The sequence below is a fragment of the Orcinus orca genome, chromosome 10, assembly GCF_937001465.1.
Source record: "Orcinus orca chromosome 10, mOrcOrc1.1, whole genome shotgun sequence".
NCBI classification, from domain to species: domain Eukaryota; kingdom Metazoa; phylum Chordata; class Mammalia; order Artiodactyla; family Delphinidae; genus Orcinus; species Orcinus orca.
Window position 1 is genome coordinate 66,031,060 of NC_064568.1, and position 23,456 is coordinate 66,054,515.

The following is a 23,456-nucleotide window of genomic DNA, read 5'->3' on the forward strand; positions in this document are numbered from 1 at the left end:
CCCGCCTCTTCCTTCTTCCCCCTCCCAGGGCTGGTGCCGAGCACCTCCAGGAGCCTCTGGGGCCTCGAGGAAGGCAGAAATGGGGCGGGAGGGAAAAGGCTCTATTAGCCCCCACTCCTTGCCACCCACAGGAACCAGGCGTGCATCTTGCGAGTTCACCCTGCAGGGGAGGTCGTCACACCGTGTTATAAACGTGGAAACCAAGGCTCCGAGGTATGTGGTTTGCCCGAGAACCCGTCACAGGGAGGCCGCTCCCACCTTCTCTTCCAGCTGACCTCTCCCGGGCCAGCGCTTAATGACTCAGGAAGTTGTCTCTCCTTACACATTGCTTTGAGGGGAGAGGAAAAGAACCACGGACGAGAAACACATCCATTTTTAATAAATAGTTTATTTATCCAACAGTTTCAGCCCTGACAGTGAAGCCTGTTGCAGTTTCTTCTTCTGGCTGGAGCCTGATTATGAGACTGTTGCGTTGCCACGGCGCCGGCGCTCGGATTCCGGCCCCGCCGATCACCCAGACATCAGAGGAAATGAGAGAGAGTATTGCTCAAATGAGAGAGACTGGCGCTTTATTAAGGAAACAAAAAATACCAATAAGACCAGAGAGAGGTGCTTCATGCCTTTTGGAGGCAGCTGTTCCGTCTCCTCGGCTCGCCCCGTCTCCCGCCCGTCGCGGACGAGAACTTGTGGAGATGCTGCTCTAATGGAGAGGCTCCCGGCCCTTAACTAATAAGGTCCCCGCGTAGGTTTCCGGAGGTCGCTCCGCCTGTTGGGGAGGCTCTGGCGGGCGGGCGGGCGAAGGTCCGCGCAGCGGGGTCGCTCCCGGTGGCCGGCAGAGGGAGGAGATGCGGCCGCACCCAGCATACTGAAACCACTGGCTGAAATTCCCGCCAAAGTGCGTGGGGTGGGGAGGCGTGGTCGCCGTAAACGAGGCAATCTTCGCCCATAGGAAGTGCGAGGATCCCCAGGTCCTGGAGCGCGATCCGGTGATGCGCCGTGGCTGCAGGCCTGGACTGGGGAGGCTGCCTCCGGTGGGGCCGCCCAGATGGGGGCTGGTGGCGGCTCGACCCTCCTCTCCGCTCTGGGGGGCGCATCGTCGCCGACTCCAGGCTCCTCCTGGGGCAACCCTAGCTGCTCATTCCTCCCGACCTGAGGCCCCGTATGTCCGGGGCCGCGTGTCTAGACAGTTCTCCTACAATACTTGTTCTAATTTCTAGCACCTTACCCCTCCGGGGTAAGAGGCCCAATCCAGCTAGAGGACAGGCTTTCTCCCCTCACCCTTGAACTCCCACGTAACACCCCCCGAAGGCACATGACCAAGCTGCTCCCCAACCCCTGCCGTCCCAGCCACCACCCCGACCCACCTCCCATGGGCGCGGGGCCCACCTCCCTGCCGCGTGCTCCACACACCCAGCTGCACACTTGCTCTGCAGGGGCTCATGGCTGCTGAGCTTTTATCTTTCCATGAAAAACCCTTCTCCCCTTTCTGCCAGCAAAATGGGGCAGAGAGGATCGGACCAACGCAGAGGGCAGCTGCCCACCTGGCCTTCTCCCCTGGCCTTTCGAGGAAGCCCACGCTTTCCTTCTGAAAGCTCGTCTCTGAAGAGTCTCACAGAGACACCTTTGGAACCAGGGTCAGGAGGAGGGTGATAGTCAAGGCAAGTGTGAACTCAGCACCAGCAGGATGGTGGCCCTCTCACGCCCCTGGAGGGGACTGGCCGGGGACAGGCTGATTGGGAACAGGCCCCGCCCAGGGTTTATCGCTCTGAGTCAGAGAAGGAAGAGGGCTTAGTCCATCTCCACACCAGCATGTCTTCTCCGGCCACGCGGTGGGACTCTGTCTGGATCCGGGATTCGTTGGAGGCCAGGAACTCCACGGCCCGGTCCCAGACCCGCTTCATACGTCTCCTGCAACGAGGGATGGGGGTGCAGGCTCAGCAGGCAGGCGGCGCCCTTGGCCGCTGTGCCCAGCGCTGCCGAGAGAGGCAGGCTGGTCTCTGGATGCCCTCTGTACAAAAGGGGGCACAAAGCTCCAAGATCCCACACAGAATTTATCTGCGGGAAGAAGAGCGGTCAGGTACTAACTGGACTCCTGCAGAGGAGAGAAATTTCTTGGGCCCCCGAGAAATGATTCCTCAACATTCTCTGCTCCAAAAGCGTTCAATTAAAGTGAGCTGAAAGGGGCTGGAGCCCCCCCCGCCCCCGCAGGTGTCCAAGTGGGAAGACTCTTGCTGGGACCCATTACTGCTACAGCCCAGCCGGGCGGCACCCCCCTCCAGTGCAGGCTGCATTTTAATGCCTCATGTGGGCTAATTAGAGTGGCCACTGGGCTGTTGAGTCCAGACTCCACAGCACTTCAGGGGATGGGGATGAACTAGGCATCCAACCGGGGAGGCCAAGACGCTGGGGCTGCTTTTGGAACCTGAGCCACCAGGTAGGGCCCCTTCGCAGACACCAGAGTTCCTGCTCTGCCGGATCCCTGGGGCCTTGCACCCCCTCGGACAGCCCCCTATTTCCTCGTTCCCCCTCCAAACTAGACAGCAAGATTCCAGGGCAGTGGGGGAGGGCTGCTTTGACACCTACACTTCGGTGAGCCCCGGCCTCCTGTCTGACTGCAGACCACTCCCCAGCGCCCACACGTGCAGAGCGAACATGGGTACGTGTGGAAGCAGGGGGTTCCGCTGGGAGTGCGCAAATGGAGGGAAACTCCCAGGGTGGCCCATGTGTCAGGAGGCAGAGTGGGGTGGTGGGGCTTTCTTCCCCGGGCGGTGAGGTCCTGCTGCCAACCAAACCCCACGGCTGTTCAGCAGCCCCCACCCGGCTGGTCTGGCCCTGGCCACACAGGTCCTGGGGGCTGAGCCCCTCACACCGGGTCCCTGAGGGGGGGCATTGGCACTGTGTGGGGGCCGCGGCCTCATCCCCAGCCCCCTTCCCAGGCCGCCCGTTACCAGGTGATTACAAGCCGCCCCCGTGTGCCTCCCTGGACAAGCTCTTCAGATCTCCCCCAACCTCCCACAAGCGGGCCCTCACCCACAGGGCAGTATGCCCACGCAGGGCCCACAGGAGCTGATGGGTCCTTATGAGTCGAGAGCTTGGCTACACTGACCGGGTGGCTGAACCTCCTGGGTTCACGGACAGGGGTCCAGACCCTGTGGGGCAGCTGCCCGCCTGCAGTCTCTGCTGATGCACAGAAGCCGAGGTGTGGTGGCTCAAGCCCCCGATAAGCTGCAGTGCCACTTCCTGCTCTTATTAAAATGACCATGCGTGCTGCCCTTTGATGAGGGCTCAAGTGCTCCGTGCTGCCTCGGTGAGGTGGGAGGCCACCTCTCTGACACCCTGCTCCCCTTTCCTTAAGACCTGCCACTACCTAGTGGCAACACATCTTCCTTATGCATCTTGTCTTCTTTCTCCCCAGAACCAATGCTCCAGCAGGGCAGGGATTTTTGCTTCTTCCTCTCCCTGTCTCCGCATGACCCAGTAGAGTGTGGCATGCAGTAGGTGCTCAATAAACATTTGTTGAGAAAATGAATGAATGATGGCCTCTCTTCAACACAGCCCTCTGCAAGGCAGTGGGATTATCTGTGTTACAGCTCAAACAGGGCGTTACCCATGGTCACATGATGATGAATTCTGGGGGGTCCAGGAATTAGGGGGGAGTCTGGATCTACCAGTGGCCTCCCCTGAGAGCTGGAGGGCTGTGTGCCAGACTCATGCTGGGGACCAACAGCTAGCACAAGCCCCACACCGTGGCTGGTCTGCTCTAAGCTTCCTGCCTGCCACTGTCCCGGGGGTGGGGTGGGCATGAGAGTTATTAAGCATTTTCACGTTTAAAAGGGGCCCTTAAATGCTCTACTCTTCCAGCTCCTCTTGGGTTGTCAGAACAGGGTGACCTCGACCACAGAGCCTGGCACTGGGAACACAGAAGTGGCACCAGCCCTGGGTCTCTGAGCAGGGTCTTAACCTCCCTGTGCCTCAGTGTCCTCATCTGTAAAGTGGTGTCCTCAATGTACTCCCTCCAAGGGCCATGCTGAGGGTGGAGTGAGTGAGCGGCACCTGTGCAGGGCTCAGAGCAGTGCCCAGCTCACAGCGAGCACCCAGCAAGGGTGAGCGCTTAGCACCATCCGGAGAGGGTGGCATCTGGCCAGAGACTGTGGAAAAGTCTGAGGTGACCCCGCAGTGGGCCCTGCTGGCTGCCTCCTGGGACTCTGTCCCCCGACTCTACCCTACTCCTGGTTTTGTCAGGGATCTACCCAGCATCCGCAGCCCATTTGGAAGGTGGTCCTGGAGTCGTGCATGAAAACGGCCTGCCAACCCCTCCCATGAGCCATGCACCCGGGAAGCTGACCCCATTCACTGCTGTGAAACCATGTTTCCAACTACGTGAGTGTGCCTTTGTGCATGGAAACTAGACCATGATACCTTAGATAAGATGTGTTTCTGACTGTACACCATGGTTAAAAATGTTTGAAAAACAATCTCTTCCTCCTTGCCAGTGACTGATTCAAGAATAGACAAGTAACCAATTCTGGCCAGTGGAGCCTCAAAGAGGTGTGTCCCCGGTGGCTTCTGCGAATGTTTTCCCTTGCTCATGAGAGCAACAGGTAGCCCATCTCTCCCCTGCTGGTTGTTGCAAGGCAGGTGTTGCTCCGGCTAGCTGCTGGCCACCATCCTGTGACCACCAGGAACTCCAGCCAGCCAACAACATCCAGAGAGCAGGACCATGAGAATCACAGAGCAATGGAATCAGAGCCCTTAATGTTCTGTGCCTGGACTTCCATTCATGGAAACCCATCAGGTCCTTCCCTGCAAAGCCCCGCGGGGAGGGGAGGGGTCGGGTCCTAGGGTTGCTCCCCAAAGCACCCCAAAGCGCCATCTCTACAGAGGAGCGGGACCGTGCTTCTGTACCTCTTGTCTGCACTCTGCCTCAATAAGCTGATGGCAAGAGGTGTGGATGGCGCCCCACCTCCCACGATCCTGGGGCTGAACTGCCCCCCTCCCCACATGACTGACTCGAGGCTCTGGGCCTCCTTCCGCGGCACTCAGTGGGGTCCGACCCGGGTCTCACCGGCTCTGTGGCGGGATCAGGGTGTCACGCACGTGTAGGATGCCCACGTATGGGTAGCGCTCCATGTCCTGCTCCCAGTCCACGTAGTGGTCCTGGACCACATCTGCAGGACAGAGGGCACTGTTTAGGGTGAGGACCCTCTAGCAGGAGCCAGCAGCCCTTTCACTGGGGGCCACGCACCTATAATCTTCTTCACCATCTCATACATGGCCTGCTCTTCCTCTTCCAACTTCCGCCACCGGTATTTCAGGAGGATCAGGAGCCCCCACAGAAAGGCCAAGCCTGGGAGGGAACACAGCACTGTTAATCGTGCACACCACCTTCCCTGGCCAGGCGCCCACTGGCTGTCTCACCAGGGCAGGTCACTGCGCTGGAGGCTGAGGGGGTTTGAGTACCTACTGTGTGTCAGACCCAGGGCTAGCAAGCAGGAAACGAAGGACTGGGAAATGCAGAGGGAGGACAGGCTATTAAGTGATCATCTTCCTCCCACTGGCTGTCACCACAGAGGCCTCCCGAGCCTGTCTGGATCTCAGCTCCTCCCAACCTCATTCTGGGCTTTCATCTCCTCCCTTGTAAACCAGAACACAGCATTTCATACATATATACATGCCGGGGCCTTTGTATTCCAGATGCTGCTGCCGATAATGATGTCTGTGCCTGCCGGCGTGGGGGAGGGAGCCGTGTGCACGCCCAGACGGCCTGTGATTTGTAACCCAGCTCTCTCTGCAGAGCTGGTGGTTTCTGTGTCACGGCCTTTGGCCTTCAGAGACACCCCGAGGCCTCTGCTCAAAGGCAGCCCCTCATGTCGGGAGACTCTGCTTTGCCGCTCAGCACCCTGGGCCTGCCTGCTTTCACTGGGCGTCTGTAGCTCCTGAGGAGGTGCTTACATTGTTCAGGGAGTAAAATTAGGCCAAGCTCCTGCTGGGTCTCCCCCTCAGAGCGGCCTGCGGTCTGGGGTGCCGGAAAGGACAATGCCCACCTCCAGCCCAAGCCAGCACCCTCTCGGGGATGCTGATGACCCCCGGCCCCAAATCCAGGATGTCTTCTAGTTATCTTCCTGCTCCAGCCACCCAGTCTCCAAAGGGAAAGACGACCCGGGCCAGAGGCTGACTGGTTCATCTCCTCAGTTTCGTTAGACAGACCTCAGGTTCACTAGACAGAAACGAACTCCGAGAGACCGCATCACCCATGCCCAGAGTGTTGCTGAGCTGGGCTCCCGGGAGGCGCAGTGGGAGGGGCAGGGTGACACAGTGATGGGACTTACACCAGAAGAAAATGAGCACATTGGTGACGGCCGTGAGCAGGGCGCGGCTCAGGCGGCAGCCGACACCCATGCGGGGGCGGGCGGACTCCAGGCAGACCACCTTGTCCACCGTGGTCACCAGCTCGGACGGGTCTTCCCCTTTCAACCTGAAACAGGACACAGGGCTGCAGACACGTTCAACAGCTCTGAGGAGCCGCCGTATAAGCCTCAATATCAGCAGGAGGAGGAGGAAGGCGGGGCTTTGAGGTCTCCACTTGCTTATAAAAAGGACTCGCTATCCTGGTTGCACTCTTTCCAGAAATTTCCCACGTTAGCTACTTAGAAAGAATAAAACTTTAAAGACGGCAGCAGGCTTGAACCCCTGCCGCTGAAGTGATGCCTCCCTCTGTTGGGCGGAAGATTAAAGTGTAAACTGGATGCCCCCCTCCCAGCACAGAGAAATGGAAATGTTTACGGAATCACCGGCTTTGTGCAGCACGGCAAGAATGGAAACAGACTCTGGGAGCGGGTGCCTCTCCTCGGTGATGAGGAGGCACATAAGCTGTTTACGTGCAGAGACCATGGGGTGCCGTGAGACTCAGGAGCACGAACACCGCCAGGCTCCTGGAGGCCAGACCCCAGCCCCAGAGAGGAGGTGTCAGGACGCGCAGGGACGCTGCCGACACTCCGCCTTCTGCGGGCGAGGCAACAAGCTCCTGGTCTGGATTGCACAGCCGAGTGGCTGGTGCCCAAACTGTCCGGATTTCTCATGACCCACTTTTTTTTTTTTAAATTGAAGTATAGTTGATTTACAACGTTGTGTTAATTTCTGCTGTACAGCAAAGTCTCACAACCCACTTCTAACACTGGTCGTGGGAGCCAGGCTCAGCTCCCCACAGGCCACCCTCCTCAATGGGAAAAGGCAGCGTCATCATTCCTCTGCGTTAGCAGCTTCAGTGCACGCTGCCAAGGATAAAACCCGTGTTTTCTGCCTTTCCAACACACAGGAAAATCGCTCAGCCACTCAGGGAAGCTTCTTTTTTTTTTAAGCCAAAGAATTTGAATCGTGCCACGCATCCAGTTATCAAGTTTTAGGCTGAGCTGCCCGAGGGGCTTCTGCCGGATGCACTGCTGATGGAATCAGTAATTTGGGCAGATAGAGAGGAAGAGGACAAAACCCTAGAGTGTGCTTTAACATCAGCAGCTGTAACCTGAACAGAGACCCCGACAAACCCTGAAGGGTGGGAGGGGGCGATGAAGCGAGTGTCTCTCCAGCAGGGGACTCCGGTATCAGGCAGTGGCTGGTGCCCACCCACCCCTGGGCCGAGCAGCCAGACAGGGCCTTTCAGGAGGGTGAAGGGCACGCTGTCTCTGCTAACTGTGCTCACCAGAGACAGAAACAGGTGGAACTGCCCAGCTGGAATAAAACCCAGTCTTTCCTTTTGCAATTTCCATACTGAGTGAAACCAACATTCAGAATCATTTCATCTACAAATGAAAACTAGCACCAAGGAAAGGAAGTGCAAAAAAATGCCATCTCCAGCAAACTGTGCGGGGCCCGTGAAGGAAGGGGGCACAGACTGAGTTACCTGAAACAGGTTTAGCTGGACCGCCAGGCGATCACCCTGACACCTGGATTTTTGTCTCATTTTGAAACTGCTCCTTACACTGCATTCCTAATGCCTCTCCTTCCGCTGCCCGGCTTCAGACCTGGCCCAAGATGACTTGGCTGGGAGACCTGCCCTCTACCTCCCGGCCTGAGACACCTTGATGGGCGATGACAGAGCCTCAGCTGCTTCCGGACGCCCCGCCCACACTCACCAGATGCCCACGTCCTTGTTACTGTTCAGTATCCAGGTCAGTGCGGCTTCAAACTTGGCGGAGGAGCTGCCAGTCACATTCTGTGGGAGGGGGTGGGAGATTAGTCCTCCATCTGGGCGGAGCAGTTGGAGCGATATTATTCTGCTGCTAGATTAAGGAAGCCCTCTCCATGTCCTCCGCCTGCCCCAAAGCCCTGTTCTGCTAAATGCCCAGCAAGCTGGCAGGAAGGAAGTCTGTAGCTGATGATACCAGGGAAGAGGCTATAACCAGAGGAGGTGATGCGGAAGCACACACAGGAAAACAATGCAGGTCTGAGACAGCAGAAGCATGTCCTTTCTCAAGGACTGAAGCACCAGGCCAGAGAGCGGGCAGCTCATCTGCAGTGAGATGAAAGAGTGTCGGGGTGGGGGCCCTGCAGCCAGTCCCGGCTGTGTGGCCTTGGGCAAGTCCCTCCCCTCTCTAGGCCCCAGGTTCCTCATCTGTGAAATGAAAATTGGACGAGGTGACCCCTTAGGTTTCTGCCAGTTCCAAAAATCTGCAATTCTGTCATCCTGAGGCCACACCGAAAATCAAATGGACTCAGAGCAACCCAGACGGTAATCCTGAGGGGAGAGAATGACAGGTTAAATGTCTTAAGGCTGCTGAGAAGGGGGGAAAAATGAGTCAAAGGAAGGGCAAGTCACAGGGCCACTTAAGGGGCAGCGGCAGCAGCCCACACCGCTGGTCAGGGAGCAGCAGGTCAGGAACGAGCTGTGGCAGGCCTGGCTCTGGCTCACCGCTCACCTTGGGCCCAGTCACCCCATCATTGCCTTAACTTAAGGTAGCCTAACACTCAACTGAGTTAAAACAATTTTTTTTTTTAAAAAAAGGGAAAGCAAACACAAAACAAAAAGGGAAAAAAAACCCCGCAGGGCTTGAGGGATCAATACAAAAGCACCAGGACCTCCCGGGAACGGAGCGCACTGCAGCCTACTTACTGCTATATATTCCTGGGCTTCCATTACAGGAATGCATTTGCTTTTTAGCTTCTCTGGATTTCCACATTCAAAATTACCTAGGAGGGAAAAAACACACATTCAAGTACAAAGAAGAGGTGAAAAAGGTTTACCCTGAAACCAACTAAAAACTGCAGCAAAAAATCAAGCCATCAGCTCTGATGTGGAACATGTGGCCCGGCGGCTCCAGCTTCTGTGGGGCATCTTCACTCTGCAGCAAGATCAAAAGCCACTTAGCTTGGATCGATTCCAGATCATTAAAACCTGACCTGCAAAGCAGTGCAGCGATTTGCATTAAATGACTAAAAAGCTGCCCAATACCAAGGTCTGTTTGCAACTGATCCCTAAAAGGATCAGACAGGCAGCTTCAGAAGGCACTGGGATGGCACTATAAATAAACGCAGCCTGGGAAAAAAGAAAGGCAGGGAGGCTGTTGCATTGCAGGGATTTTGACCCATGACCCAGGCAGGTGACCTAGAATGCCAGGTTTTGAGGGGCCCTAGGGAGGATGTCCAAAATGCTCCGTGGAAGAAGGGGTGTCTGTGTGCTGGGGCCCCGATATGGTGCTCCAAAGCTCTCTTCTGAGCACCCTGGGTGGCTGGCTCCCACCTAGGATGGAGCTGGGAGCCTCCCCCTTAGTCCTGCCCAGGCTCCCAGGCCTGGCCCAAGGCCCAGCCCCTCTGAAAAGCCCCCATCCCTAGGGGCCTCTTGTTTAGCCAAATCGGCTGGACTTGGGGCCCTGCCACAGCCCTCGGCTCTTGATTACCCACGGTGGCTCCCCCACCAGGTGCTGCTTCACCACTAGACCCCTTGGAAGCAGGGACAGTGCAGGGCTGGGGCCGTACAAGATCCTTCACCCCCATACACGGCCTGACTGCCCTTGACCTGGCACAGCCTGGGGGCTGCGATGGCCAGTCTGTGCGTGTGCTGGGGAGGGAGTGGCTGAAGATAATATTAAAAAAATCTTGAGAATGAACTGAAGCCTGCCCCTCACCCCCTAACACAGCCAAATCCTCCTATTTCAAAGTTGATCTCGTCCTTCTGGGTCCCCTGAGAATCAGCTGGCTTCTCCCGTGCTCCTGCTCCACCCAGATCACCCTGCCCTGCTTAGGCCTTCCAGGACCACTGCCAAGGTCTCCTGGTTTCCTCCTCTCCCCTTTCTCATCCATGTTTGGTCAACAAAGCTTTAAAACGATTCTGCTTAAATTGACACCGCTCCACTCAAACTGCTGCCACATTTGCCTCCCTGGCACCTGGCTCTCCGTCCATCACTCCCCTGCTCGAAAGCCTTCCCGGCCCTCACTGCCTTCAGAAGGGACTCCCAGTGGCCTGGCAACCATGGCCAGCCAGGGTGGGACTCAACTGGCCTTTCCAAACTCCATTCCCTCTGTTTCTCCTTCCTCGTGAAGCTGCTTCCATCTCTGACCCTATAATTTCCTGCCTCTCTGGCCCCACCTTTCCCCCACAAGTACGTAACTAATCCCACCCGGGCTTCAAGGCCTGGCACAGATGCCACCTCCCCTGTGACGCTTTCCTGACTACTCTAGCTAAAAGGCATTGTGCCTCCCAGAAGTTCTGGCCTCTTGGTTCTCATCCAATGGCATTTTATACCACTCAGTGGTCAGGGGGGTAGGTAGCCTATCTCTTCTACTAGACCACAGGCAGCCTGTGGGCAGGATTCTGGGCTGAGTCGCCTTGTGTCCTGCAAAGGCCAGCCAGTGCCCTGTCCATAGCTGACCTTCAGCAGGAGGTGGGGGGAGGGAGTATGGCTGAGTACAGAGCCTGCACGGCCCTGCGGCCTGTCTCACTGAGACGCATACCCTCAGGGCTGCCCCTGCCTGGCTTGTGGGAAGACGGTGGGTACTAGGCCCCTTGATGGCATGAGCCAGGACCACACAAGGAGGGTGGGATGGAGGAGAACTGTCTACTAGGATCCATGGTTTAAGAGCAGAGCTTCTCGACTTTATATCCTGGGGGACTTAGTAAAATTCAGACTTTGATTCAATAGGTTTGAGATGGGACTAAGATTCTGCATTTCCAGTAAGCTCTCAGGTGACACTGATGTTGCTGGACCTTGGACCACAACTGAGTCACAAAGGTTTCAAACACCCCCTCAGGCCAGAATTTATATGCCAAGCACCTGGGCCACAGATGACCGTGATGCTCTGAGCCCCAACTCCTACCTCTCCTCCGAGGAGCTCACAGAAGCCTCCCTGACCACCCCAGTCTCCCAGCAGTCAGGAGGGAGGCGGCGGCAGAGCTGAGGCCCACAAGACTGGCCCTGAAGACTGAGGGCCCAGTACAAGTCCACCCAACCTTGACTTCCCGGCGACAGCCTTAGACAAGGGTTGGCCCTACAGGTGAGAGGCTCCCCTTGAACCTCCCACAGACTGACGTCTGGTTCTCGAGTCGAGTACACTTAACACAGGCACAAGCCCTGAGCTGTCACCCACGTCATCTGTGATTTGGAGAGCCTCCTGGATGCCAGGTGTCAGGCAGGACACAGTATAATGCAGGTGCCATCTCTGGCCTCAAGGAACATGTTTACCAAAGAAAACAGTGGGGGAACCTTCTGGATGGAGGAGATTTCAGGGGGGCATCTAGAGAACAGCACTTGGCTTTCATTTGGTTAAGAAAAGACAGACCCAAGATCATTCAGTCAGATGGGGAGACTGAGGCCCTGAGATGTCAGGGACTTGTCCGGTGTCCCACAGCCAGATGGGGACATGGGACACTAGGGCCCAGGAGGGCGGGCCAGGCCTGAAGGTGCTTGGCCCACCGCTCAGACCACTCCACCTGCAGAGGCCTCTGCACCGAGCTGGGCCGACCACCTGGTACAGGGAGGCCCTCCAGGTTGGGGGACCCAGACTCTGAGAATACCTGAGGGCTGGGCCCTTCCAGTGCAACACGGACCCCCAGAACATTAGGTGGGGGGCATCCCAGAGAAGGGGGCACATCTGCTAAAAGGCCTATGCACGTGCCAGGACCCCTGGGATCCTTCAGGAACCTATGCGTTTTGCCCAGATGCCAGGCTTAAACAAGATGCGTCTGTGGGGAGGCGGGGAAGGGGAGACTGGGCTCCTGAGCGTGTCTTCTGGGAGATGACACGGCATCTCAGCCCACAACCCGCTCATGGGGAGTCTTGGGCCTCGGGAGACCTACTCACCCGCTTGGATGGCCAGGAAGTTGTACAGCTCGTGCAGCACCTCCAGCAAGGCCGCCTTCTGCTTGGCCTGACAGAACTGGAAGGGCACGGGACAAGCGGTCAGCAAGGAGGGGTGGGTGAGGGGGGCCTGTCTGTCTGATTTTACCGTCAAGGACTCAACAGCAAGGTACACCTCATACTTTAAAACAACAATGACAACAAATTCTGCAAAGGGGTGGGCCCAGGGATAGGGCCGATAAATACTGGGTTAACTGACTGAAAAGAACACCATAAAAGCAGAGGCAGATGGACAGCAGACACAGTAACTAAGGGTCCACCATCCTGGAGGCTCCTGGGCCTCTGCCCTGTGGTCCCTGTTGGAATAAAGGCCGTTGGTGGGGCCGTGGAGCAGGGGCGGTGTGGTTGTGGGGAAATGCAGGAGCCCAGCCTCCTCAGAGGGAAGCGCAAACGCTGCACGGTGCAGTCTGGTCTCCCCCGTGGGCCACTCCTGTCCGTTTCTGGAGAGCCAAGTGTCTACAACCTGCCGTGGATGGTCTACTTTGTGGATTATCTGATGCAAATGTTTAATCTTAGACTGCATTTCCCTGGAAATGGAAAATTTCAAGCAATCTTGCAACTGTAGGGAGAAAATAAATGTCACCTGTCTGAGAAAATCAGAATATCTGCACATTTACTCCTTCAGCACCTGTAACAGTGGGGACACCGTTTTGCTAGACTTACTGGATTTGGAACATTTAAAAAAGACCGCTCTTCCTTGAGAGTGGACGACAGACCAGGTGCCATGCTGAGTGGTCTACATGTGAGGGAGCATGGCGTCCTCGCTGCACTCCTCACTGTACCCCAATTTCTCAGGTGAGGGGTCCAAGGTTTAAGACCTTAAGTGGGCCACCAAGAACCCACAGTTCATAGTAGATGGTGGAGCCACTTGGAGTGTGGCCTGTCGACTCCAAGCCCCCACCCCTCGAACTCCAGGCCTCTTCTGGGTTGTCACTGGGCAGAGACCTGCACTGAAGTCGAAGGTCTGGGTTCTGGACCCGGCTCTGCAGCTACAGAAGGAACAAAGGTCGTTTTCCTTCTCGGGGCTCGTTTGTTGCCCTGATCTAATTTGGTTTCTAACGGTCTCAGAGGCCAAGATTTGCCCCTTCACATGGCCTAAGGACCCTAATGCCTTTACAAGGTATGAAATGATGCGACCAAGATTTATGCACGACTATAAATGTCCAGAAACAACTGACGTGCCTCCTAGTAGAGTGAGAAACCCCAACTACTTTTTAAATGCTATTTAACAATATGGGAAAAGTTGATAAGTAAGTGTCAACTGTAACTAAATACACAGAGATCCCAATTCTACAGACACACATACACAGAGAGATAAGGTGAGAAGGAAATGCTCCCAAAACGTTCATGGTGATTATCTCTAGGTCTCAGAATCACCAGCGATTTTTGTCACATTTTTCAAATTTTCTAAATATCTATTATTGTCGCAACCAGGAAAAAAAAAAAAAAAAGCAGTAGCAATTAATACTGTTCCAAACTCACAGACATTTAGGCAAAGCAGGGCTGATATCACCTAAAGGACAGAAGGTACCAGACAACGAGACAGCCTGATTAAGACAACACACCCACTCCCAGCCCATCCCCAGGGTTTCAGCAGGACAAAGGCAGAAAAACAGAGTCACAGTCAGCTGAGAAGGGAAAGAATACGTGTATCTGAAACCCAAATGCCCCTCTGGGTTCTGGGTGAGCTTGAGCCACACGAGGAATGAGACTCAGCAAGAAACTCACCCAAGCTGAGAAGCACCTCCCAACCCGCCTGTTCCTGTGTCCACCCACCACGAAGGCCAAGGGTACCCCATAAAATCTCAGCTCAACAGAGCCCAACACTGCAACCGAAGGGAGCCTGTGATGTCGTGGCGCAGGCCCTGCCTGTCTGTGCTCGCTGAGCAAGTCTTTAGCGAGGACCTGGATGGTGCCCGACTGGCTCACTCAGGTGGGGCCGGGTGCGTCCAGCGCAGAGGAGCACCCCGGAGCTTATCTCATATGTCATTCCGTCTTGGGCCTGATACACTCAGAGGTGTGAAGGACCAAGAGACAGAAACCAGGGAACCCGTTTCTAAATAGAAGACAAATGAAACTAACATCACCAGAGAAGTCTTACAGAAAAAGTATTTTTGGTCCCTGTTTTTGTTTTCAGTCTTCAAAATTCTAGTTTCCCCTTCTGGCCATTTTCTGGGCCACTTCCTTCAATCATCAACTGCAGTTTTTATGATAGAAGGCAGATTATAATTATTATGAGTCTGTTTTTACAAAACAATAGGGAAGCAAAGACATCTGGTGGATGAAAGCAATAAATACGTGTAATAAAAACACCCCCCAAATATGACACAGCAGAAGCCAAAGGGAAATAAAACCGGTTGTCTGCGTCAGGATGCCCCTTCGTTAACACAGGTAAGAGACTCAACGCAGGGGCCTGGAAATGACCGTGGGTGGTTACTTTCCCAGCCCCCAGGCTGCCAGAGATGTGCACTCAGGGCTCATGGAGGCCAGGCGTTGCACACTTAATAATTAGACTACTAAGGCATGCCCTCTGGCAGCACGAGGCTCCTCCTGGCAGGATTTATGACCTGAAAATGTACTGCCTGGTATCTTCCCCAGACTACCACCTGTACCGGAGCACCCCAGCTCCTCAGTAATGCTGCTTTCATGACCCGTAAATGGATGGGGCTGCTCACCTTCCCCAAATATTATTTGTAGGGAACATTAAAGCTTCATAAAACAAATCTATAGACTAAGAGGGCTAACTCCACTTCAGATGTGTTTAAAACAACTCCCTGATGACCTTTCAAATCAGAACAGCATTTTCAGAGCCACAGACGTACAACTGGAGAATGTGGAATTGAGAACCTGGCCTCCTGATGCTTAAAAAGCTGCCAGCCCTTCCTCCTGAAGCGAGGGGAGCTTGTGAGGTCCCTCGACCACAACCTACTGCATCCCCCCAGATCGACTTAGGCAGAAGATTAAAGTCCTTAATGCTGCGATTGATGGGAGAGTTCCCGTAACAAGCCGGGGGTTGGATCTTGGAAGGTCAATTGTCTCTGTTTCAAGTACTCCTTCACTGCCACAGTTGAGTCTAACACATACATCAGGGAACACTATATGACTCTGATACATTACAGGAAGCACTCCTGACAGCGATCCTATTATCATCTTTTTGTGGGCAAGTTTATCTCCTGATAGAGGCCAACATCCTCGGGAGGAAGAACAAAAGCTAGAGAAACTCAAACTCACCTCATCTGTTTTTGTCTCACAGTCCACTGGCAATAATTTCACTGAGACCAAGAAAAGAAACAGGAAATTAAAAGTGCAGGTTGTGGGAAAGGGTACAAAGAGGGATCACTCTCAAAATTCAGGGTAAGTAAAACATTACCAACATAAGGGGGGGGGGAATTAGAAAGATGTCATCTAAATGAGGCATTTTAAAAATGCGGACAGTAAAAAACGTAAGGGGTTCTCGGTCTTGGATTAGGGATTAGTACAGCTGTGTTCTAATCCCAGGGGAAAATGATTAGCCTCAGGATAGTAGATAACTATTCACTTAACCACTCTGAACCTGTTTCTTCATCATAACATGGTGTCACTAAAGCCTTCCTTGCTTAACTCAGACTTAGTCTCAAACAAGACAACACATATGATGGTTTTATAAATTGTACACGTTATGTTAAACAGGGATTAATACTATCATGGGAGGGGAATTCCAGGTAAATCCCAGTATCTATCCAGGAGCTATTGTCTTAAAGCATCTCAGCAGTGAATAAGACAGTATACCGTTTTTTGATGTCACCAATGTAAATAGTTATAGTTAGTACCAGTACGGTACCATGACACTCCTGGGACTGCTTAATTTCTCTAGCAGGTGGATTAAACTGCTCTCATAGTCAAGAAATTATTTGGGTGTGTGCACGAGCCTGGGATCCTCGTGCCCACAGACTTGTTTATACACCCAAATATCCATCTGCTGCAACAGCTAAGACATAATTTAGCCTTTCCCTGCATTTTGGCTGTTCCTGCTGGGCGTGGAAAGATGTGGCCTGGGCTAGAGGCTGGGAATAGTATTAATCACAATCATTCTTTGCAAAGAATATTAAAAGTCAGTGAACTAGAATCATTTTATACTTAAATTTATAAAGAAATGGTCTTTGTGCTGTTTCCTATTAGCCTAGAGCCCAGAATTATGGAAGAAGCAAATTTTCCTTTTAGGAAACACGAACCCTTAACTATTTGTTAACATACTGTACCCTGCAGACTTCTTGTTGGTATGTCTTATCACGGAACTATCTGTGGACAGAAGCATGGCTGGGAACATCCTTGAGTCACGAGACCCTCTCTTTTAACACACCCCAAGAAGGTGCTGCAGTGATAAATGCCATCATTTACATCAGTTTAAACTCTTAAAACGCTCTTCCACACCTGTCTCAGAGGCAGGGCTAGTATAATCCTTTGACAAATGAGGGTCCTGTGGTCCAAAGAAGTGGAGTATGTGGCCTTTTCGGTGCTGCGAAGTTGGGACCCCAACCAGAGCCTATCTGTGAGCCGTGATACCTGGGGTGCCTTCAAACGGGCACTAATGTGTGAAAGAGCAAGAAATCAAAAGGGAAGAAAGAACTCAAAAGCAATGGGGGTGGACCTTTAGAGGGGTGTGTCAGAGGGCTTTCTCTGGAGAGGGAGAATAAAAGTGACCACAGAAAGATTGCTTCCAGCACGTGGTTGAAAGGGAGATTAGTAGGGAGGGCTAGGGCAGAAAATAAGAATAGGATAAAATGAAGATAGAAATTATTGCAGATGCAGGAATCCCAGCCCTCTCCTCCCATAACTGGAGGAAGAAAAGTCAAAGTCTGGAAGGAAGAAGACGGCCAGAGACATCTGACAAGGCCCGGGAGTGTTCAGCCTGGTGCTGAGAGGACCGGGGCGGAGGGGTGTGGGGGCGGATTATCCTGGTGGACACACGCGCGCTCAAGGCCCTCCCCTGCGCCGGCCCGGGACGTACTGTTGTCCTCCGCCTCCTTCGGCGCCGAGGGCTTGCCCATCTTCACCCAGAGGATGCCCAGGAAGACGAGCAGCAGCCCCAGGCTGGCCCAGAGCAGGAGCCGGGAGAGGTAGCGCTCCAGCCGCCGCCCCACCTCGGGCCGGGCCCGCGCCGCGCCCGCCTGGCCCGCTCTCGTCGCCCGCAGGCCCGGGCGCGGGTCGGGACCGAGGAGGGCGGAGGACGACCGCACCGGGGCCGGGGACGAGGCCCACCACCGACGGACTCCGTGGCCAGGGCCCGGCACGGCCCTGTCGAGTGGCCGGCAGTCCTCGTCCTCCTCGGAGCTGCCCCGGACCGAGGCGCGGCGTCTGAGCTGCGCGGGGCGGGGGGGGTAGGCGAGGCCGCGGCTCCTGGACCAGGAAGCGGCGGAGGCCCCGATGTCGCCGTAGGCCCCAGAGGTCGCGTAGGCCGGGCCCGAGGCCGGCGGGGAGAGCCAGGGCTCCGACCGCAGGGAGGACGCGGCGGGCCGGGCGCGAAGCGGAGCCTCCTCGCGCAGCCGGGCCTCCTCCCGCAGCCGCTCCTCGCCCCTTGCCCGGGCCTCCTCCCGCAGCCGCTCCTCGCCCCTTGCCCGGGCCTCCTCCCGCAGCCGCTCCTCGCCCCTTGCCCGGGCCTCCTCCCGCAGCCGCTCCTCGCCGCGCTGCCGGACCTCGCCCCGCAGGCGGCGCAGCTTGTTGCGGTAGACGTTCCGGGTGGTGTCGGTGATGGGTCCTGGCTGGAAGCCCAGGGCCTGCAGCTCCCGCCGCAGCTCCAGGTCCGAGAGGCCGGCCATGGCCAGGACGCCAACCCCCGCCTGCCCCCGGCGCACACCGGACCCGGAACTGTTCCCGCCGACGGCCGCGGCGGAGCAGGCGGGGCCCGCGCCATGTTGAGAAGGTCGTTCTTAATCGCCATGTTGAGAAGGTCTGAACCGCCCTATGGGCGGGCCATGATGAGGAGGTCAGAATCAGCCTCCAAGGCTGCCATGTTGGGGAGGTCTGAGGGTTTTGGGCTTTTTGTTTTTGTTTTCCTTTTTTATTTCCCACCTTGCTCAGTCCTTCTCGTCTGTAAGAGCAAGTGGTGTTTACCTCTGAATCCTCCTCCCCTTGCACAGTCCCTGGCACGTGGTAGGCACTCGATAAAGTCATGTTGATTTAATGGATGAATTACCTAATGGTAAGAAAATATTGCCTGCCATATCAGTAAACTAGGGATCTAGCCACCACGTTGCAGTCACCCCCAATGATGAGCCCTGAGGGAACTCAAGAAGGAAACAAGGGATGCCCGCCATCTAGCAGCCACTTCCCACAGTGCAGCTTGAGGAAACTGGATGAGAAAACAGAGGATTCTGGCCCCAGATAGCTGAGGTGCATGTGAAAGAATGGTTTAAGTGAGTCCAGACTCTTGCATCTTCCCATACATAGAAAAGTGCTAAATTCCTTAACTTGAGTTATCTGGTTTTCTTTTATTGACAGTTATCTTTTGTTCCAACTACCTGGTGTTATTGCAAAAACTCCTATATATCCTGACTGCCCCTCTTCCCCCTTGGGAACCGTTTTCTCAGTGTTATCTGAGAGGCTCTCTCCCGGGCTTGGAGTCCTAAGAATGTCTGCTGAATAAAACATAACTCTCAACTTTTAAGTTGTGCAATTTAGTCGACAATGGTGAAAGACAAGCACTGCCAAGAGTGGGGAGATGGAATCCTTTGCCTCTCTCTGCACTTGGGGACCAATGCGTTCAGGGAAGGGCTTTGTTTGGGTTGTGGCGTAGACCCCAGGCACGCTCTGGGACCTGGTCTGAACTAAGGTCATGGTCGGCAGGCCTCTGTGTTTTGCTGGCTGTTCACTCACTGACATTGAGCCCCAAGGGGCTGCAGGCCCTGCCCTTGGCGAGATGCTGGCAGGAAAGGAGCTCCCGCCAGAGGAGGACGCTGCATCCCATCATGGAGGCAGAAGAGGCAAATGCCCTTGGGCTCTTAGGGGCAGTTTGAGCCCGTGCGAGGAGGCCGTGTGGCCGGATGGTGGGATTCTCATAAGGAGAGATAGGTAGGAGAAGACCCCAAGATGTAATCTTGTGTCACCTGTGGATTTAGGTAGGGGGTTCTTGAATCCAGACTCCACCACTATTAGACGTGCGATCATATCCAATTAACATTTCTAGCCTGTTGGCCAGTAAACCTCATTGGATTGCTGTGAGGATTAGAAGAGGTAATTTGTATAAGGTGCTCAGGACACATGCTCCATAGTGTTTGCACTTAACCCATTTGTGTGCAGCATCAGTGCTGTGTAGAACCTCCCATCCGACAGAGAAACCCCTAAGGAAAGCATGGGGAGTGGTGACAAATGGAAGTAACACTGTGGTCTTCCTTCTGCCTCCCACTCCCTCTTTGTATTCCTTCCACATGGATCATCAATTGCCTTTCCCAGACACTTACTGCTGGTCTCATAAGTTCCATTCTCTTTCTAACCCCTCCAATTCGGTTCTCGCCTTCCCCCAATCTCGCCTCCTCCCCTATGGTCCCATTGCCCACCCCCACCTTGTCTCCCCACCCTGGGTCCCTGGACAAGGCACCTCTGCCAGCGTTTGCATTTGTGCCACTTGCTCTGTCACGGAGAATTTATCACTGGCCACATTGCGGGGGAAATGACAACCTCTGCTTGGTCAGGCTTCCGAGTTAGCCTCGCCATCTCCCCCGACTTAGCTGCTCCCATGTGGTGCGATTTCTCTCACCAAGTGTTGTTTTCCTTTCCTCTGCCTGTGTTTGCATGGAATACCATGAATTTGTTATAGTGATTGCCTAACACATATACCACATAATAGTATTTTCTTTCTTTCTGAAGCACTGTTTGCATGACAAATGAGTTGGTAACATTTGTGCTTCTCCTTGCAGCTGTGCAGTTCAATATATAAAGAATGAGCCTTTCAGCATCAATACTGGCCCTGTGTATTCTAAGAGGGCTTGAAACTGATGCTTAAACAAAGTTAATGTTACAGCATTTCGCAGAGTTACAGTCTATTTCCACACAGTGGATCTCGGGGCGATTTAAAAAAATACCCAAATGGGGCCACCCCTGGGGTGGTCCCCCGTGTGGGCTTTGTCAGCTTTCCTTGTGTTTGGGGTCCCGGCTGCTGCTACATACACCCAGGGCCAAATGACCCCCAGCCCTCCCCCAGCCCCACCCGAACCCTGTTGTCTTCCCTTCAGCCTCGAACCCATCATGTTTGCAGCAGTGCCCTCCCTCCCCCCATCCCCCAGCGCTCCATCTCTGCCTCGCTGGGTCTAGCAGGCCTTTGGGGTAATGTGCCACCACTTACAGCATATTTGCCAATCATGCTTTCCTTCCCCATCCCTCCAAGAAGAAGCCTCACAATCTGTTTGGAAAATTCAGTCAGAAAAAACCTCATGAGGGACCTCCCTGGCCGTCCAGTGGTTAAGATTCCACGCTTCCACTGCAGGGGGTGCGGGTTTGATCCCTGATCAGGCAACTAAGATTCCTCATGCCGCGCCGCAGCCAAAAAATTTTAAAAATTAAAAATAAGAAAATTAGAAAAAAGGAAAATTTAAAAAAAGAGAAGAAAAAAACCTCATTAAAAAAAAGAATAAAACCTCATGAGTCAATCATTCCTCCCATGTCTCGGGCCTCTACATTTTCCTCCTGAACTCCCCGATCCAGTCCACCCCTTCCCTGGATTGATAACCCTTCAGGGTCCTCCATCCACATTCTCCACCCTCAAAGCACTTTTACCAGCTTCAGTGAAGTCAGTTTGTTGCCCATCAGCTTTTATCCACGTGACCGTCCCCACACTTCTGACACTGACCCTTAGGTCTTCCCCTCTGAAGGGCTCCATCTTAGTGCTTCTTTGCCACCACTGCCTGTGTTGTGTTGGGAGCTGCCCACGAGGCCCCTTTGGGCCTTCTCAGATCTGCCTTTCTGTGTCTCTTCTAGTTCTGCCGCTGGGCCTGTCGAGTATGGGAACACACATTTCCAAGAAGAGGGCAATATTGCAAAGTCAACGGCTGTCCTGTGTGCCCTCCTTTCTCATCACTTTGTTGTGGTTTTTTTTTTAAGGTGAGCACCTCAGGCTGCGGTTGGTCTTCCTGATTTCTTAAAGTCAAAAGAGGGAAAACAAGCTCCAATATCTAAATCTACTGCGTAACCACATCCACACATTTAGCAGAGATGAGGGGCCGCTTGGAGGATGCTCTGGGTTCCCAAGGGGCTGCCATGCTGCCTGCTGTCCTGCCGACCTCTCTCTGTCTCGGCCCAGCCTTATAATAATAACAGCCATAAATCTTTTAGTGGGTTCCTTTCTCATTCTCTTCCTGCAAAAAGCCCTGCACACATTTATCAGGTCCTTTAAAGATGCTCCAGACCATGGACTTGCCCTTGATCCACCTTGTCCCTGGCCTCGTGCATCCCTCTTGGCTATTCTGGGCTTCCTTCGAACCATCGCATGGGTGGCGTCACACCGTGGTGGGGGCACTGGGAGAGTATGGTTGGAAAGGGGGACGATGTAGGTGCAATTTTTGGCTCAGATTTGGACTGGAACGGCCCCAGCTCTGCCCAGCATCTTGCTGCCTCATCTCAGTACCCTGACCTATCTCTCTAGGTTAATGAAGGGGCAAACAGAGTCACAGAAAAGTGTCAGAATGGGTTTAATGAGCAGTTAGGTTACCTGCTTTTCATCAGCAGCTGAAAATTAAACAAAACTCTCACTCTTTTGGCCACTTTCACACCTTGAAATCTGCGGGTAAGAGTTCCTTTAGAGGCATGGAATACATTCCCCAATGTCAATAATGAATTGTGTATGAAGAAAAACGTAATGCTTTCAGAACATTTTCTTTTGGGCTTTGTCCATGATTAGATTACACTAAATTATAGAGTACAGATATCAGGCAATTACTCTTTGCTTTTAAGTATTCAATTTCATGGCAAGTCCACGTAGCTCAGTAATTTTAAAATCACACCGACGTGGTTACCAAGAAAATACCTCATCATCTCCATCTTGTGAAACTAGGCTCAGGTCGCCCTATAATTACCCGTGGTCCTAAGTGTAAAAGTACATTCCAGATGAAAATGGGTAATCTGTAACTCTCTGTAATTGCCAGGTATCTGGAGAGACTCGTAGATTTTGCTGGATAAATCTCAGCCAGATGTTGAGAAGCTGCGTCCTCGCCCTACTGGTTCCTCTGGGCACTTTCCCTGTCTCTGATGCTGGCTGGGTCCTGGTCTAGGCATCCTCTAGCTTTAATCAAGAGTGTGTCTCTCTTTACTTCTGTTTTGTGAAAACATGGTCATTTTCTCCTTGGCTCAGTTCAGAACCTCCCCGAGCTATCCCCCGCCCCTGACCCAGTTTTAATTTCTTCCAGGGCTGTGCATGTCCTGTAAGCAGTCGAGTCCGCTGTCCTGGAAATGGAGGCGCTTATTGGAGAAAAAGAATTATTTGAGCCGATGATGAGAAATCGAACCAGTGGCAGGAGGAGGAGGAAAACGAGAGAAGAAAGGGGCCGACATATCTAAACAGGCGGCCAGGGCGCTGTGCATAAAGAAGCAGGTGGTGGCTGGGTCCCCGTCGTGGCTCATTACTGGGAAGCACTTCAGAGGCCACCGGGTGAGGGTGGGGGACAAGTCGGCTGCAGCGCTGAGCTTTGAACCGGCCTGTTCTGCGGAACTGACAGTATCCTCACGCTTCCTAGGTGCTCTGCTTGCTGAAGCAATTCCCATTGAAAAAGATGCAGACCATCCGGGGTGAAATCTCCTAGGTGTCTCATTTCCCTCCATAGCACCCATTTCAACCCTCAGGAGCTTCCGGAAAATTCCCCAGAGGATGCTGGGACCCCCACACCCCGCCCCAGAAATGGGTGCCCCCTGCTGGGGCTGGGGGAAGGTGGTCTCACTGTAGGGGCAGATCTCAGCAGAGGGCGAGGAAAAGACGCGAAATCTGTGTTTTCCACAAGGAAAGAGACAGTGAACATTTTATGTTTTTGCTTCTTGGAGAGCGTTACTGATAACAGAGGAACTTGGTGGAAATTGGAAGGGCGAGGAGGAGTTCTGGATCCAGTTCCTCCAGTCGCATGCTTTATAGCTAGATTCCTGTGGCTTTTC

At 54.0% G+C, this 23,456-nt stretch overlaps 1 protein-coding gene across 5 annotated transcripts; it reads right to left on the reverse strand.

The window, feature by feature from the left end:
- Positions 1-552: 552 nt before the first annotated feature.
- LEMD2 (LEM domain nuclear envelope protein 2) lies at positions 553-18,205 on the reverse strand. 5 transcript variants are annotated; one of them, XM_049715481.1, is made up of 9 exons: positions 17,335-18,200; positions 15,579-15,619; positions 12,291-12,366; positions 9,107-9,183; positions 8,130-8,209; positions 6,330-6,493; positions 5,246-5,347; positions 5,066-5,168; positions 553-1,908 (listed from the first exon to the last, which is right to left on the reverse strand). In XM_049715481.1, exons 1-9 carry the CDS (start codon positions 18,140-18,142, stop codon positions 1,758-1,760), a joined length of 1,602 nt encoding a protein of 533 aa, XP_049571438.1. In that variant the 5' UTR covers positions 18,143-18,200; the 3' UTR covers positions 553-1,757. The 5 variants fall into 5 exon arrangements, with proteins under 5 accessions (XP_049571438.1, XP_049571439.1, XP_049571441.1 ...); XM_049715482.1 differs by having other exon boundaries at positions 6,330-6,475; positions 17,335-18,198; XM_049715484.1 differs by having other exon boundaries at positions 1,726-1,908; positions 5,066-5,185; positions 17,335-18,204.
- Positions 18,206-23,456: the final 5,251 nt, after the last annotated feature.

Bases quoted from the DNA above. Each gene is read 5' to 3' on its own strand.
- LEMD2 (XM_049715481.1), bottom strand. From the start codon at position 18,142: ATGGCCGGCCTCTCGGACCTGGAGCTGCGGCGGGAGCTGCAGGCCCTG. The intron at 15,620-17,334 runs GTACGTCCCGGG...TCTTGGTCTCAG, and splicing joins GAAGGAGGCGGAGGACAACA to TGAAATTATTGCCAGTGGAC. The intron at 12,367-15,578 runs GTGAGTTTGAGT...GTGCCCTTCCAG, and splicing joins GTGAGACAAAAACAGATGAG to TTCTGTCAGGCCAAGCAGAA.